Below are 16,665 nucleotides of genomic sequence, written 5' to 3'. Positions count from 1 at the left end.
ACGAAATGGCAGAAAAGAAGCTTACGAAGACCAAGAAATGGTCTCAGAAGTACAAGACCGAATACAGTCTCCAATACCCGTGTATTCGAAAGTCTGAAAGAGGAATTCATCATGCGTATTGTACAGTATGCAGCGTTGATATTTCAGTTGAGCACGGAGGTCGCGATGATATTCGGAAGCACGTTGGAAGCAAACGGCACACAGACATTGCAAAGGAGAGATCTTCGAGCACGAGTACCGGTACACTTCTGAATTATTTCACCAAACAAGGGACAAGCGAGGAAGAGGATGTTACCCGAGCGGAACTTCTCTTTAGTGGATTTATTGTGGAACATAACTTGCCCATATCAGTCTCAGATCATGCTGGACCTCTATTTCAAAAGATGTTTCCAGATTCAAAACTTGCTTCAAAGTATGGATGTGCAAGAACAAAAACTTCAGCAATAATTGGTGAGTTGTCAAATGTTACTGCTTCATCTATTGCCGATATTGCTAGACTAGCTCCATTTAGCCTAGCTACAGACGGTAGCAATGACAGTGGTGAGGCCCAGCTATATCCTGTCCTGATTTCGTACTATGACAACAGTGCTGGGATTGTGAAGCAAGGTTTGCTAAGTTTGCCTGCGTGCAAACAAGATTCCACTGGAGAAAACATTTTCAAACTGCTTGATCATGAGTTCAGTGACAGGAAAATTCCGTGGGGAAATTGTGTTTCCTTTTGTGCTGATAATGCCTCTGTCATGGTGGGCAAGCACAAAGGAGTCGCTGCTTATATCCACAAACAAAATCCAGAGTGCTACATCATGGGATGCCCTTCCCATATGATGCACAATACGGCCAAGAAGGCGGCTCAGGCCTTACCCATTGAATTAGATGACTTTCTCATCGATATTTGCTACTACTTGGACAAAAGTAGTAAACGCGTCAAAGGAGTGAAAGCACTGCAAGAACTCTGTGATGCCCCGACACACAAGATTCTGAAGCATGTCGCAACAAGGTGGCTGTCCCTTGGTCAGTGCCTAGACAGGCTGATTGAACAGTGGGAGCCACTTCGCCTCTTCTTCAAAGAAGAAGTACGAAGAAAAATGCAACCAACTGTAGCCAAGACTCTAACAACGAGCAAGAAGGACGGCACTGTATCTACTGCCAGTACTGGCACTGCAGGATCAAGCACTAGTGGAGCACCATTCACCACTACCACTGCAGTATCTGCTGCGAAGAAGACAGCAGGGACAGCACCAAAACCAATGCTGAGAGCAGGTAGCATCACCGGCCCTTCATCACGTTCATCTACAAAGCAGATCCCTTCAGAGTCGAGAAAGACTGTGATAGTCCCATCTACAGGCAAAGAAGGACCCAAGTTAAGTTCTGCTTTTGCCAAATCACTTGATAGAAGCTCAGCAAAACCTTCGAATCAGAGGTCTTCTTCCTTGGCTGCACCTACCTCAAGCTCTCTCCTCAAACGTAAAATTGGATCTGGTACTACGAGTCTGACCTCTTCTGCTGGCAGTAAACGCAAGTGTGATCGCCCTGCGGCTAAGTGTACTACGAGTTCTACAACTAAAAGCGCATCTTCCTCAAACACTGTGCAGGAATCTAGAGAAAAACGTGTCAACAGGATGTTCTTGTCTCCACAAACAAAACTCTATTGTTTCTTCCTTCGATATGCTAACAAGCTTTTTGAGAAGGGGAATCTTCTGCTCCAAAGAGACGAACCCTGTATTCATCTCCTGCACGGAGAATTGAATGGTCTTCTGAAAGATATCTTCGTACGGTTTTTGAAACCATCGGTGTCATCGGTTGCTCTGGTAAATGTACCCTTCTCTGACAGAAATCATCAGAAGAATGATGAGGACCTCATGATTGGGAACGATGCCAAACTGTATATAAGGGAACAAAGGAGTCTCAAGAAATCCACCTTCACTCTGAGTGAGTCAGACATCCAAGGTTTCTTCAGTGCAGTTCGCTCATATTATGTGAAAGCCTGCAATTACATCTTCAAAACCTGGCCGCTAGATGATGAATTAGCCAAGCATGCTCAGGTGCTGGATGTTAAGCTACACCAAGAAGTGGGGTTTGACTGTGTGGAGTTTTTCATCAAGAAATTCCCCTGTCTGTTCAGTGGCGGTGATAGTGACATAGACAGTCTTGAGAGTGAATTCGCTCACTACCAGGCAGACGCCTCCATAGCTACAATCGCTACTGAGACAGTGAGAGTGGATGAGCAGTGGCATCGGATTTCACAGCTCACAGATCCCTGCACTGGTGCCAAGAAGTATCCTAATTTGAGCAAAGTGATGAAGGGAATCTTGGTCATTCCTCATTCGAACGCATCATGTGAGCGGGCACTCAGTCTTGTACGGAAGAATCATACTGAATTTCGTCCCAATTTGAGTGTCAAAACCCTGGAAGCTCTCTTAATTGAAAAACTAGCTCATAGCACCCCTTGCTACCAGAGAGAATACAGCAAAGACATAATCAGAAGGGCTAAAAGAGCCACACAGCTGTCACTCAGCAAAGCTGCCATGGAAAAAGCAAGCAGCAGTAGTACCAGCCAGTAAGGTAAGAAAAATATTGCTTCTTTTGTGCTTTTTGTTAATCTTTGATTGTCCCCTAACTTACTAATATTAACATACATGTAACATTAAAAAGTGCACAATTTTCCCCTTTTTTTGTTCAAAAAGTGGGAATTCTTAACATGTTAAATGCTCCAAAATAGGGCTCAGAGGGCACTAGAGAGTGTCTAGAACCCCAGAGCTTCCAGGGCCCTAAGGCGGGCCCTGGACCCCGCCGCAAGGGTCGAGCGCTCCGCGCTCGAGATGTGCGCTTCGCGCACATTATTTGGTGTCGGTTGCAAATCCTCCCTAATTCTGATTTCCAAAAGTTGGCATCTCTGCAGCAACAGCAACTCGTTGGGCATGGTAACCATCAGAGTGACCAGAATAATAGGAAGTGTAACCACTCGCCATGTTCTCACCACTCTCTGGTCTCCGAACCTCAGCCAGTGCTTCAATTCCGATGTTGAATCGTTGGAGCTCAGATGACAACAGAGACAGGTGATCATCCTCTCTTAAGGTTCGGACATTCCAGGCATCCACCCGAAGAGACCATCTCAAGTTGACCCAAGGTGACAGCACACCTGGTGAAACTGCAAACGCTAACTTGCGCGCTGGTTATCCCTGCACTCCCAGGAATCCTTTTTCTTCTTCCCCTATTCATCACATCTCATTACATCACAGCAAAGATTGGTACTTCTGTCAGTGAGGAGACGAGTCTTATATTCTAGTTAATGGTGAAAGTACCATTTTGGGATTCACCAGTTGATTAGCTGTCATTGAAAGGGTCACACAAAATTTCCGTGTAAAGTTTACACGATGATTATGTTGTTTAAAGGATTTTCACTTTTGGTGAGTTTATTATATTGTGTCAATTTAACTTGTGCTCCACTCTCTTGTTTCCCTAAAGTGAAGCTCATTGATGTCTACCTCCCAATCCAAAACCGAGTTGTCCTCGCGATGGAGTATGTTGATGGAGGTGAGTTTTCTCAATTAATATTTTAAAACTCCAACAGATGTTGGTGTCCATCAAGCCTTCTTTGACTTGGATAGCTAAATCATGAAGTTGTTTGTATTCATGAATTATCATGTCCTGATTGTTGGGACCTTGTGTACTCTGTCTCAGGCTCATGCTTGACCATGAATATTTATTCGAGGAGCAAAAAGAGCAGAGAAGATGACATTCAGACGTTTAGTTTCAACTTTTCATGTTCACAGTGTAATGTCCCGATAATCAGCTCTATTGAGCTCAACCATGACGGTTTATCCAAATAGCAAATTAAACTAGAACGGCAACTCGGTAGAGTGCACACCTCCGCCAGGCTGATTAGCTCAATGGAGTACTGCTCTCATCAATGTGATGAGGCAGTTGCATCACAACTAATGTCCTGGATTCTATGTAATCTAAAGCTGTCAATATTCAGACAGTTGACATGGTTTCCTCCATTGAATTCATAGCCTTCACCATCAGCCACGACCTCTCCTTGGTGAATCATTTTTCAAAGCTGACTTCCAAAATAAGTTGCAGACTCCTTGATTGACTTCCAAACTGAGTTGCAGACTCCTTGCTATTCTTGGCATATCAAGTAATGAGGATGAAACACATGGCCAGTTGCTTTCACATGGCAGCTGGTGGCTCATCTGCCCATTGCTGCCTGTCTGAAGAACAGAGGGTCATGAAGAGTGAAGTGACAGATTTAAAACGTATTAACAGTGGGGGCAAAGTTGGACACAGACAAGGGAATTAATGAACAGGAAGAGAAGAGAGAGAGAGGAGGGGATGTTGTTCTACACACATGGAGGAACACGTGTAATGTTCCATGTTTGTAGATTCACTCAATTAACAGTCGAGTTCCCTCTGCCATCTCCACCTTCAGACCATCTCCCGCTCTTTCAGTGCAGATAATTTACTCCAGTAAACCCCTCCTGTTTAAACTCTAAAAATCCACACACCTTTACTCCTTTGTTCCTCTTTTCTCTCATTTGTGGAACTGCCAAACGGAGACGATTAACTCGCATTCTTTCCTCAAAGACCTCAAGCAATCAGTGCACTACCATCTCATATTATTCTCCACCCTTACCTCAATCATTTTATTTTACCCCATGAACCCTTCCTCACTTTGTTTCCTTTCCTTCTCTCTCACTCTCTCTCCTCTCATCATGTTCATCCATTCCCTTGCTTGTGTTCAACTCTGGCCATAATTGTCACCTGTCACCGTTTCCTTTCCTCGTGTTTTCTCAAAAATATAAATACTCGTTGCCATGCACTTGCATGTTTCTGTATAAAAATGTCTAACGTTGTTTGGTGTGTGCAGGTTCACTGGGTGACTACCTAGCTTCACGGGGGAAGCTTTCAGAACAACAGGCATGGCCTCCCATGAGTCAGGTGAGCTGAAAGAGCTTTTCGCCTCAGTGTGATGTTGATGACATGTTTCGAAATACGACGGAAAGCATTTAATTCGAAAAAAATTGTAAATCCTGAACAATTTCAAATCAATCTGCATCAACGTTTTAATATTTTGTATCTCCTTCCAGATGGCGTCCGCTGTTGAGTACCTTCACAGTCGGAGCCTCGTGCACAGAGATATCAAGGTAACAAAGTACACCATCATAGCTTGTGATACGTACTGCATAACACTGCAATGTAAACAATTTTCTGTGCAGCACAAGAAGAGAGGATTGGGGGCCATTGGTCGAGGGGGAGCGGGTGGGGTAGGGGCCGGAAGGATAATTCATTTTGTTTGTTCCAAAACCTCACTGTGTGCCTGTAACACAATCACCCTGTTTTTTTTTGTTTTTTTTTGTATACATGGTCGAAGTTCGTATGGGAGCTAACACACAACCCTCGACAAGGGGGGCAGGAGACAAGAGGTGATGGAGAGAGAAGGACAAAATAGTGGGGAACAGAGACATGAGATCTGTGTCAGGGAGAGGGATGGGGCGGAGAACATGAGGTACACAAGATGGACACTACAGGGACTTTCAGGAAGGAAAGCAGGGAATTTGAAGGAGGTGGGGTTGGGGTGGATTAACCGGGGGTAGAAATGATCGTGCTTTTGGATAGGGGAAGATAAGAGGTGGTGGTGAACAGCTGTTTTGAAGGCCGAGATGGAAAAATGGTATTGAAGAGAGTGAGGGAGTTTATTCCAAAGGCGGGAAAAAAGAGGAATGAAAGGGTGAAGGTGAGCAGTGATTCGTGATTTTGGTAGTTTTACCAGAAGGGGGTTGTTGGCGGACCTTGAGCACCCTGCGGAAATATTGGCGGTGTGGGGGACATATCGCAGACAGCAGGGAGGGCAACACTGGAGAGGAGACGGTACAAGACAGAAAGATCACCGACCTGCCTGCAGTGAGAGAGTGAGAGGCCCAAAGACTCAGCCTCACCAGAGGAGATACCAACAACTCTAAATGCCCTGGTCTCCACAGTGTGAAGCCAAGAAAGGTGAGAGACAGGTGCACCAGCCCAGAGGGGAGAGCAGTACTCCATCAGGCTGTGGATGAAAGCTTTGTTTGTGGTCAGGAACTCAGGTGGGCCGAGGAAGGACTTTGCACGAAGGATGATTCACAATCGGCGACTGGCTTGGGAGGTTAGGTTGAAAATGTGGCTTTCTCAGGAAAGGTCATGGCAGATAGTGAGATGCAGAAGCTGAGATGAAAGGACTTCTTCCAGAGGATTGTTGAGAAAGTAGATGGGGGAGGAGAGGGGGGGTCCAAAGGGTCCAAAGGGTCCTTTCGGAGAAACATAGTGAGATTTGTCAGGATTGAAAGACATCTTCTACATGTCAGACCAGTTAGCGATTTTATCCAGTTGGGCAGAAAGGGAAGAAGCTTCTGCTTGCCAATTTGAGGGATGACAGATGGTACGGCAGAGGGTGGAGTCATCAGCAAAGAGATGCAGAGGATTTTCCAGAGAGCGAGAGAGATCGTTGATGAAAACCAGAAACAGAACAGGGCCCAGAAAGCTGCCTTGAGTATCTCCAGCATGGACTCGAAGAGGGGATGAAAGAACTCCATTTAGAGCCACACGTTGGCTGTAACAGGAGAGGATTTCTGCAAGTCCATGAGTGGAGATATCCTTGGATACCATGGGAAGAGAGTTTGTTGAGCAGGATAGGGTGCCAGACCATGTCAAAAGCATGCCAATTTCTGTGATGTTGATTATCATCCTCTGAGTTTTCCCAATCTTCAGCACTGCTCTCCTCATACACTCAAAACTTGCCTTCCTGAAATCCAACAGCCTCCCTCCACCTTCCCAAACTCAGGTCTTGACACAATCCCCTTGCACACACCATGTTTTTGTCATTTGTCCATAAATGCTGCTCCACCTCTTCCTTTCCCACCATATTCAGATTAATACATAAGGTGAGTTCAAACACTCTCCTCATGGAATTATCGACAAACTGGATTAAATATTTATCCTGGGCTCGATCTAAAGATTCTTCCTCTGCCCTTTCCCTGTTCTTGGACCCAATCTATCCCTGGTAAAATAAAATCACCGATAATTAATCAATACTCTTCCCTGACCACATGCCTTTCTGGATTCTTCATGAACCTTTCTATCCCACCCTTCCCTCACACCAGGGGCTTGATAAACCAATCCTATGAACACCTAACTCATCTTCCATTCCTAATTTCTATCCACAGAGAACCCTCCACATTCATTCCCTCCTTCATATCACCCCTTTCTCTTAAGATAAGACTGTCGTTTTCCAAGATTGTTTCACCACCTCCTGTTTTTTTCTTTCCTCTCACATCTGTACATCCAGTCTCATTCTTGTTCGATCCTCCAACTACTCTTATAAAACAAAGTCTCACTTGCTGTGACGATATCATTTGTACTCCTTGCTATTTACTCTCACTTCGAGCTCCTCCATCTTATTGTTTCAACTCCTTGCGTTGGTGAAGGTTATTTTTTTTACTTTTCTTGTCCTGAATTTTTTTTCCTGCCTTCTCTTTTCATCCAAGGTTTCATTTTTCTATTAACATATTGGTTTCTGTTTGTTCTGCAGCTTCAAAACACCCTTTACAACAGTCAGGGGATCGTGAAGATAATAGACTTCGGCATTTGCACAATTGTCACGCAAGATGAAGAGCTTCACATGATCTGTGGCACGCCTGAATATGCGGCGCCGGAGATCTTCTTCTGCAAATGTGGATATCAAGGTCCCCCAGTTGATGTGTGGTCTCTGGGTATCCTCTTCACACAATTATTCGCTGGAACCAAATTTACTGCGTGTGGTGTTATCAAAGTAAGTCTTGTTTGGAATGGCGTCACTATCATTATCACAAACTCATGTCATCATTATTATGCTCAAAGTTGCCTTTTTGAACATTATCAGTAACTACTTTCATTGTTAATTTCAAAAACGCAGTCTTTGCTGTACCAGGTGTTACGGATAGGTTGAAGGAACAGGTAACTACTAGGCAGAAGTTAACGGAAGTCACATGACAATATATGATGTGTTCAGTGTGTTGTCCCTCATGAGAAATACACAGTTCAATGCGCTGTGCAAAATTGTAATGAACGCGGTGCATCAATGCAGCATTTCCATCAATCTCTGCACGTGCATCCATGATGCGTCGCCTCAGATGATTCGTGTCTCTGATTTTCACTGGTGAAACCTGCGCTTTCAGCATACCCCAGAGGAAGTAATCAGAGGAGTTCAGATCTGGCGAGACGTAATAATAATAAACAGAACGACATAATATTTTTGATGTTTCCAGACTTTATGGCCACCCTGTCGATAAACATGGATCAAGTTTGTGGAGAGAATGTATATCGGAGATTTTTTTCTTCTTCTTTAAAGCATAAACACACCACTGGAAAGACAATTATAAACGAAAGTGAAGTCGATGGCACGCCATCACAAATCCTCACGCTTCCCACCGAAACCAACGTTGAAAGATGGTAAATAGTTCCACTGGGAATGATCCAATCTTAAATTTTGAGTTTAATTTTTTTCCCCCATTTTGACCCGTGATCCTAAGTCTCGACCTCCCTCCACGGGCATGAACCAGCGGTCAAATCCAATGAAAAAGACCATTACACACCATATTTCATGCACCCCCCACCCCCCTCATATTTCATACAACGAGAAGGACACTCGGTAGAGCGCATTCCTCCACCATGCAACACTGATCCACGAGAACATATCTGGCCCAATACCTTCTTGAAATATCATGCTATATGTTGGATTTGGCCCTATCTCTCAATGGTCTTGCCATCGCCTGTTCCACCAGAGAACAACACGTGGCCAACGCAGCCGAGTAGCCCTGAACTTTGATCGAGTCGATCGATATACAGTATTCAGTGACAGAGTGAATATTGTTGGTCACTCGCCAGGAAGCTGAAGCACTCCATCAAAATGGTTGATAAGAAACAGCTCACTTGGCATGCGATTGTCTATCAACGAACCGTCATATTAAATATAACCCTCACGGAGATGTCCAAATTCGAGAAATGAACACTTTTTTAGGAGTCGGAACTGTTTCACAGGTCGATTGTGGAGCTTAACTCTTGTAATTCCCCTTAGTTTAAGAGATTCTCATGATGATCACGTGTGCGAAAATGAAATAAAGCTGCGAACGCCGCCATCTCCGGGTGTTTTAAGCATTGCGATGTATCCGGCGATTCAAAGCTTTGAACAGGCATTCGATAATATGAGTGAGGAAAGTGAAAAAAAACAACTTTATCATGAATAAATCGTTGTGGCCTGTTCCAAGTCAAAGCATGGTTGAGCAGGCAAAAAAACATGGTGGCTTCAGACCCCAGCGAGTTTACCTCGGATACGCCTCGAGACCCATTCGAGAGTGGTGACTGAGGATGCCTCCTCCTAAAGGATATAATTAAATAAGGCTGTTAATTATCTTCAAAAGGGGTGTTTTAACTCACCCAAACACCCAATTTTCAGTCATGTCCTTCCTTGGTGTTTTCTTAGTATGTATGTGAGTTTCAGGCTGCTCGGTTGCATGGTTTTGGAGTTATGGAGGACACACACACACACACACACACACACACACACACACACACACACACACACACACACACACACACACACACACACACACACACACACACAGTTATTCGTGTAGAGAGTCACTCAAGTCTTGGTCATTGTATTATTGAGTGATTGTTGAGAATATCCTCATTATGCTGATGTATTTGATTGTGATGTTTCTCACAAATGCATTTGTTTTCCTTCTGACAGCAAAAGGGAGACAACAGGAAAGACTACGAGGTTGAATATAATCCTCCACCTGCTGCGAGTGAAGAGTTGGCCTCCCTTCTCACAGGGATGATTCGCAAAAATCCTCGAGAAAGACTTTCGATGAAGGTGAGGGTTTGATACCGTTTATGAAGATTTGATTTGGATGAACAAGCAGGTTTACACACACTGGGGTTGCTGAACTCGTGTGATTGTGAAGCAAAATGCTATTGTTCTCTGATGGAGTCATTTCATGGTCGTGTTTATATTTGATTCGAACACATCCATTATTTTGTTTTAAAGGAGATTGTGCATCATTCGTGGTTCAACAAACCTCCCTCAAGTTCCTACATAAGCCAACATATTGAAGCTGCTGAAGGTAACCAGCCCTTCTTTTGTACTCTTTTATATCTTTTGTTCTTATTGTTTCTCTCTGCAAAATGGAGGCTCAGGGAAGACCAAGACAACAAAGAGCATGAACTCATGAGAGGGCAGCAGGGAAACTCTTGGCCAAAATCAACAAAGGATGAACAAAAAGAAGGGAAGAGAGAAATGATCAAGTTTGTTGGAAGAGATTAAGAGATAAGGGGAAGCAGTGCACAAACCTGCAGTTCGGGGTTGGGGTAAGAAGGGTTCATGTGGGTAATAAAGATTATGAGTTATCATGGGGTGAAATGAGATGGTAGTTCACCACTTACTTTGAAGCCCTGAAGGGAAGAGTGGGATAATATGGCCGACTAAAGGCAGTTTTGCATTTGGGAGAAGCGAGGAAGAAATGATTGAGGTGTGCAGTCAGCCTGGACTTTGGAAGTTTGATCACGAGGGGTCACTGGAAGGACATTTACTTCCTGATATTGTAAAGGGAGGGTTGAACAGCAGAGGGAGCAATATCGGAGAATAGATTATGAAAATATAGAGAGTCCACTGACCTGTCTGTGATGTACTTGCCAAATGCATCTGCCTCATCACAGAAGATTCCTATAATGTTGAGACTTTTCTATTTCACAGAATCGAGGACAGATGCGATGGGGTGATGAGGCGGAGGGGGGTGGGCAGGCTAACCCGCCTGGAGAGGAGAGCAGTATTCCATTAAGTTACAGACAATGAGTAGATATGTTTATTTGAGGAAAGACCTCGAACGTTGGAAAGATCCCAAGTCTGTGGCTGCTTTTGGAAGCAAGCTTTGCTTTATGGACAGTCGAAGAGAGGTTATGACGACTGGGATAGCCAAAAGTTTTTTGTGTGTGTGGGGTCGAGGTTTGTGGAGGAGCCGGAACAGAGACAAAGAGAATGCAGGATGATGTGGGTGGACACACCAAGAGCAGGGTTGAAGGACAAAATAGAGCGAGACTTGAAAACATAAAGGATGTGGGGAAGAATAAGGACAGAGGGAGGTCGCAGGGGGTGAACAAGGAGGATGTAGCAGAAAACTCTCAATTACAGAAGTGGAAGGAAAAACTGAAAACATGGAAAGACGTGGGCTTGACTTGCGTTAATGGGGTAGAAAGATCTTGGATGGGGATGAGCGATGGAAGTGGTACCTGTGATGGTCGTGAACTGTTGTCTTGAAGCCCTGGAGGGAAGGATGAGATTGAAGAGACTGAGTAAATTGGTTCCACAGGTGGGAAAAAACATTGAAATTCATGAGTGGAGATGAGTCATGATTCTGTATTTTGGGAGTTTCACCAAAAATGCGTTACTGGCAGACCGAGTGTGCCCTGCATAACATGAGGGATTTGGGGTGGGGGCTTGGGGGCAGGGGCGGTGAGGTTGGATAAAACTCGGAAAGGGCAGAGGATGCAATGTCAGAAAGGTGGCGGTAGAAGACAGAGGCCACCGACCTGTGAAAGTGATAGGCCGATAGACTCTGCTTCATTATGGGAGATTCCAATAATCTTGACGGGCTTCGTTTCCACGGTGTCAAGCTGAGCAATGTGATGCAGGGGCACCAACCTACAAGGGAGAGCAGTAGTCCAAGCTGCAGATGAAGGCCTCTTACATCCTCTTCATGTAATGATGTTTGTCTTCCAAGCAGATGGAAGATGACTGAGGGCAATGATAGAATAGAAAGAGCAGAAAGGGGATGTGCAGAAAGGGATGGAGGGGGAGCATACACCAGAAGCAGACTTAACAAGATGCCACCTGGTTTCAGGAGAGGGAGACAAGTATGAAACTTCTTTCTTGAGATTGGATAGATGTTGTTTTCTGGCTCTCGTGAGAGTGGACCGCACTTGTTGCAGGCTTTGTGGAATGTTCTGAGATTGCCTTCCATTGGATTTGCTTTTCAGGAAGAGAAGGCAAGTTATTTCATAGGACCCACCTCACCACAGGATTCATTATATGAGATCAGTGGAGAGTGATGTTGCTGCTGTCGAGGATGCTGGACATAAAAGTGTGAAAACTAAAGTTTCCAGAGCATTGGAGAGAGCATTTATATAGATGCCTGACTTGACTGAACACAACTCATGACCTTGTGATACTCCTGCCTCCATTAAGAGCGGAGAGGATTCAAATGATCTCAATGTGAATGGAGGAAGTCAGAAACTCAGGAATGAAGGTGGTCTTGTATGCCACAGACAGAGGTTGGCATGAAAAGTAGGATGCCAAACTGCCGAATACCCAAGATGTGTCCAGGGATTCTGCCCTGCCCTCTTGTTTTAGAGTTGGGCCCTCCAACCATTGCTGGGAAAGGAGCAGGAGTACATCCAGCATTGAGTGACTGGTGTAGTATCCAAACTGATGGTCAGATATTGTACTTTTAAAACAAGAAAGATGACATGACCAGCAATGTTGGATTTTCAAGTGATTCTTCACCATTGAGTGATTGGGCGAAAACGATATATAGCATGATCTCTCAAAAAGTTATGGACGAATTCGGCCAAAACTTGGTGGATGAGTTGGTGAGGTGGCAAGAACAAGCCAATTAAATTTCTGTTCAGGTCCGAATACAGATCCGGCCGATCAATGAGATAGAAAACGTCAACGAATCAGCCTGGCGGAGGTATGTGCTCTTCTGAGCGGCCTTCTACTTTGAACTTGATACAGAGAGCCTTGAACTTATGTTACATTAAAAAAGAAAGACCTCATATGTAATGAAGTAAACCAATGATATTTTCATCTTCTCTGAACATGTTCATGTTCTTGCCATTGAGAATTGTGGTAAAATCCATGATGTATGTGAATGAAAATTAACATCAATCTTTGCAGCACCGAATATGCAGCAGCCATCAGTGGTGGAATGGAGGAGGCAGAATGTGCCACAGCTGCCCGTAAGTTCGAATCGGTTGTTGGCAGCAGCAGTCAGGGGACGGCAGGCTGTATTTTCTCCAGAGGGGCAACATGCTGCACCAGCTCCCCGGGGGCAAATTTCCACACCCGCTGCCTTGGGGCAACTAGCCGCACCGGCTTCCCGGAAGATTCAAGCTGCACCGGCTGCCCCGGGGAAACTTGCCTCACCAGCTTCCCTGGGGAAACTTGCCACAACAGCTCCCAGGAGGAAACTTGCTGCCCTGCTTCCCCAGGAAAAACTAGCTGCACCAGCTGCCCGGGGGATTCTTGCGTCACCGGCTTCCCGGGGGAAACTTGCGTCACCGGCTGCCCGGGGGAAACTTGCGTCACCGGCTGCCCGGGGGAAACTTGCGTCACCGGCTGCCCGGGGGAAACTTGCGTCACCGGCTGCCCGGGGGCAACGAGCTGCACTGGCTGCCCAGGGGCATCTTGCATCACCGGCTGCCCGTGGGCATCTTGCTTCACCGGCTGCCCGGGGGAAACTTGCATCACCGGCTGTCCAGGGGCAACTTGCTTCACCGGCTGCCCGGGGTAAACTTGCTTCACCGGCTGTCCAGGGGCAACTTGCTTCACCGGCTGCCCGGGGTAAACTTGCGTCACCGGCTGCCTGGGGGCAACGAGCTGCACCGGCTGCCCGGGGGAATCTTGCTTCACCGGCTGTCCAGGGGCAACTTGCATCACCGGCTGCCCGGGGGCAACCAGCTGCACCGGCTGTCCGGGGGCATCTTGCCGCACCAGCTCCACGGAGGAAACTTGCCGCAACGGCTCCCTGCGCACAACAATCTGCACCGGCTGTCCGGGGGCAACAGATTGTATCTGTGCCCAGAAGGAGGTATCAGGCGGCACCATCTCTACAAAGGAAACGAGCAGAACTGGATTCCGGCACATATGTGGTATGTGTGGGCTGGAAGTACTAGGTTGCTCAGCAGAGAAAAATGAAAGAAAAGCAGAAAAAAACGAGACATCACTGAATATGACAAGGTAAACTTTCCTGCTTGAAATTCTCACAAGTTACATTTGCCACCGAGGGTGGACAGGTTATGTTATCACCCCTGTCTCTGTCTGTCTGTCTGTCTGTCTGTTTGTCTCTTTGTGAGCAGGATATCTCAAAAGGTTATGGATGGATTTCAATGAAGCTTGTTTGACAGGTTGGGCCTGTGACAAGGATGAATTGATTTGATTTTGGTGAAAATTCAGTTTGGGATCCAGCCTATCAGTTGGATACAAAATGTAAATTGTTTCGCCAAGCAGAGGTATGCATTCCACAGAGTGCCTTTCGAGTTGGCCCACTCTTGTGAAGCAAAAAGGGGGGTGAAACGGTCAGTCCCATATGTGCACACGTACATGCGTACTTGCATTCATACAATGTACACACATCCATGTCTGCATTTTGTTCTTCCCTTTTCTCTGAAACCGCTTGTCGGATTGATACGAAATTTTAATTATAGGTGCAACTACCATGTAGAATGTTTAAATGATAAATATAATGTCATCGGTCTTGTGGTGTGTCAGCCATGTTGGGAAAAAGGAGAAACGTCAAAAAAACAAACAAACAAACAAAAAAAAACCCGCTACCTTTTTCCTTGCACACTCACGAGTCTCCATTCATCTTCTTCTTCCACGATTTTTTCTGCAACACTTCCTTGACCTAATATGTTGAAAACTCTCTCAGACATTAATAATAATAACAAAAACGATCTCTTATAATGCTCCATCTTCCTCCATCACACGTGTGGTTCTCTTTGCTGTATCAGAATGCACTACTCTTCTGCTATTTAAACAGACTGCTCTCAATTCGACCTCTCCTTCACACCTTGCCTAAAAAATCCAACTGTAACAGCGTTTCTTCTCTCCATTCTCTGAATTCGCCTTTGTTGCATCCCTCAAGAATTGTGTTCAATCACATCTCTGACCGAAAACTTAAAAAAAACCCCAGTTTGCTATGAATGTTCGCTTTCCATCAACCATTCTTTTTTCCAACTTCAGTGCCAACTCACCCCTCTCACCCCTCACTCTCACTCTCAAAGCAACCATCCCACTCTTCTCCCTCCAAGTCTCCCTCTCACCTCTCTCAAAAACTCCGCCTCTCACCTTTCTCCCACCATTCATCCCCCTCATTCATCCTTCTCAAAGTTGCCCCCCCTCCCATCTACAAAGCTGCCTCCTTCCACTGCCCTCTCACCTCCATCTCTTCACTCCACCTCCTCAAATCCTCAACTGCCTTCTTCCCCCTCTCTTGTCCCCCCTCTACCCCAGCACCACAGAGCCTTTTCTCCTCCTCATCTGGCCCCCTCCCCCAGCTATTCTGCAATCCCCCACACTCTTTCTACAACCCTCCTTCCCGACCCCCTCATCCCTTGTCCTCCCCTCCCCCACCCCCTGCACCCAAAGCCTCCTCCCATACCTCTTCATTAAAAGTCTGGACCTCAAATATCCGGGGCCTTCGCTCAAACCTTTCAGATCTTTCCATACAGGTTGCCACTGACAAACCGGAAATAATCTGCCTAGCAGAAACTTTCCTTCCCCAAGACGTGTCTGACTGCCAAGTATCTCTCCCTGGTTACTCCCTCCTCCAGTTTGACAGACCTGAGCCTCGTCCTGGTGGAGGAGTTGCTCTCTTCAACAAAGACTCTATTCCTCACTCTCCATGCACTACCCTCACTCCCCCACACCCCCAGGAATACCTCTGGATGCGGCTTCCCCTCCACTCCCACCTCATGTTTATCTGTGTCCTGTACCGTCCACCTAACAGTGATGTCTCCATCTACACCTCACTATCCGAAAACATGGACCAACTTATATCTTCCCATCCAAGCTCTCTCTTCCTCATATGTGGCGACTTCAATTGTCATCATGCCAGTTGGCTCGGTATGGTTTCCTCTCTCTCCTGTCATGGCACCTCAGCAAAAGCTTTATGCGACTCATTGGGACTGACTCAATTGGTCAAGTTCCGACCCGGATCTCAACCAATGGTACTTCATCTCTTCTGGATCTGATTTTGACAAATTTCCCTGACAATATCTGCTGCTCTTCCTCCACTCCAATCGGTTCTTCTGACCACGTCCTTGTCAAAGTGGACATCTCTCTGGATATTATCAGAGAACCACCTCACCGCCGTCCAGTCTGGCATTTCACTCAAGCCGACTGGCAGGGTCTCCAGACAGCCATCAAACTTATAGACTGGTCTCCTATCGCCACTTACTCAAACATCAACTCATCCTGGGAATTCTTTCAAAGAAACTTGCTCTCCCTCATGCACAGATTTATCCCCTCTCGTCTTCAGTTGTCCTATCCTTCCTCCCACCCTTGGTTCACTGAAGCTTGTGCTGAGGCAGCTTGCCTTTGCCTCATGGAAAGTAAACCCAACTGAGGGCAGTCTCAGTTCCTTCCACAAAGCACGAACAAGTGTGTATATACCCTCAGGAGAGCAAGAATACAACATGTTTCTCATCTCAAGTCTGAACTCTCAAAGGTCTCTCCCTTCTCCAAAATCCTGGTGGCATCTAATCAAATCTGTTTCTGCTGTATGTTCCCCCTCCATTCCCTCACTTACCTCAAATGTCCGCACTGCTGATTCCGCACATGAAAAAGCTGAATACCTAAACTCCGTGTTTGCA

At 45.8% G+C, this 16,665-nt stretch overlaps 1 protein-coding gene across 1 annotated transcript in view; it reads left to right on the top strand.

The window, feature by feature from the left end:
* LOC147006304 (uncharacterized) overlaps nucleotides 1-14,833 on the top strand; it is a 32,004-nt gene extending 17,171 nt beyond the window's left edge. The window contains exons 5-11 of the mRNA XM_085869111.1: nucleotides 3,466-3,534; nucleotides 4,871-4,941; nucleotides 5,091-5,147; nucleotides 7,565-7,804; nucleotides 9,764-9,889; nucleotides 10,064-10,139; nucleotides 12,968-14,833. Coding sequence (XP_085725237.1) covers nucleotides 3,466-3,534; nucleotides 4,871-4,941; nucleotides 5,091-5,147; nucleotides 7,565-7,804; nucleotides 9,764-9,889; nucleotides 10,064-10,139; nucleotides 12,968-13,965 — 1,637 coding nt within the window. The 3' untranslated portion in view covers nucleotides 13,966-14,833. The remainder of the gene's footprint in view (nucleotides 1-3,465; nucleotides 3,535-4,870; nucleotides 4,942-5,090; nucleotides 5,148-7,564; nucleotides 7,805-9,763; nucleotides 9,890-10,063; nucleotides 10,140-12,967) is intronic.
* Nucleotides 14,834-16,665: the final 1,832 nt, after the last annotated feature.

Source organism: Eptatretus burgeri, unplaced genomic scaffold (assembly GCF_056783735.1).
Source record: "Eptatretus burgeri isolate ZD-2024b unplaced genomic scaffold, Ebu_testis_v1 Ebu_testis_scaffold_3196, whole genome shotgun sequence".
Taxonomy (NCBI): domain Eukaryota; kingdom Metazoa; phylum Chordata; class Myxini; order Myxiniformes; family Myxinidae; genus Eptatretus; species Eptatretus burgeri.
This window is presented reverse-complemented; position numbering and strand designations above follow the sequence as displayed.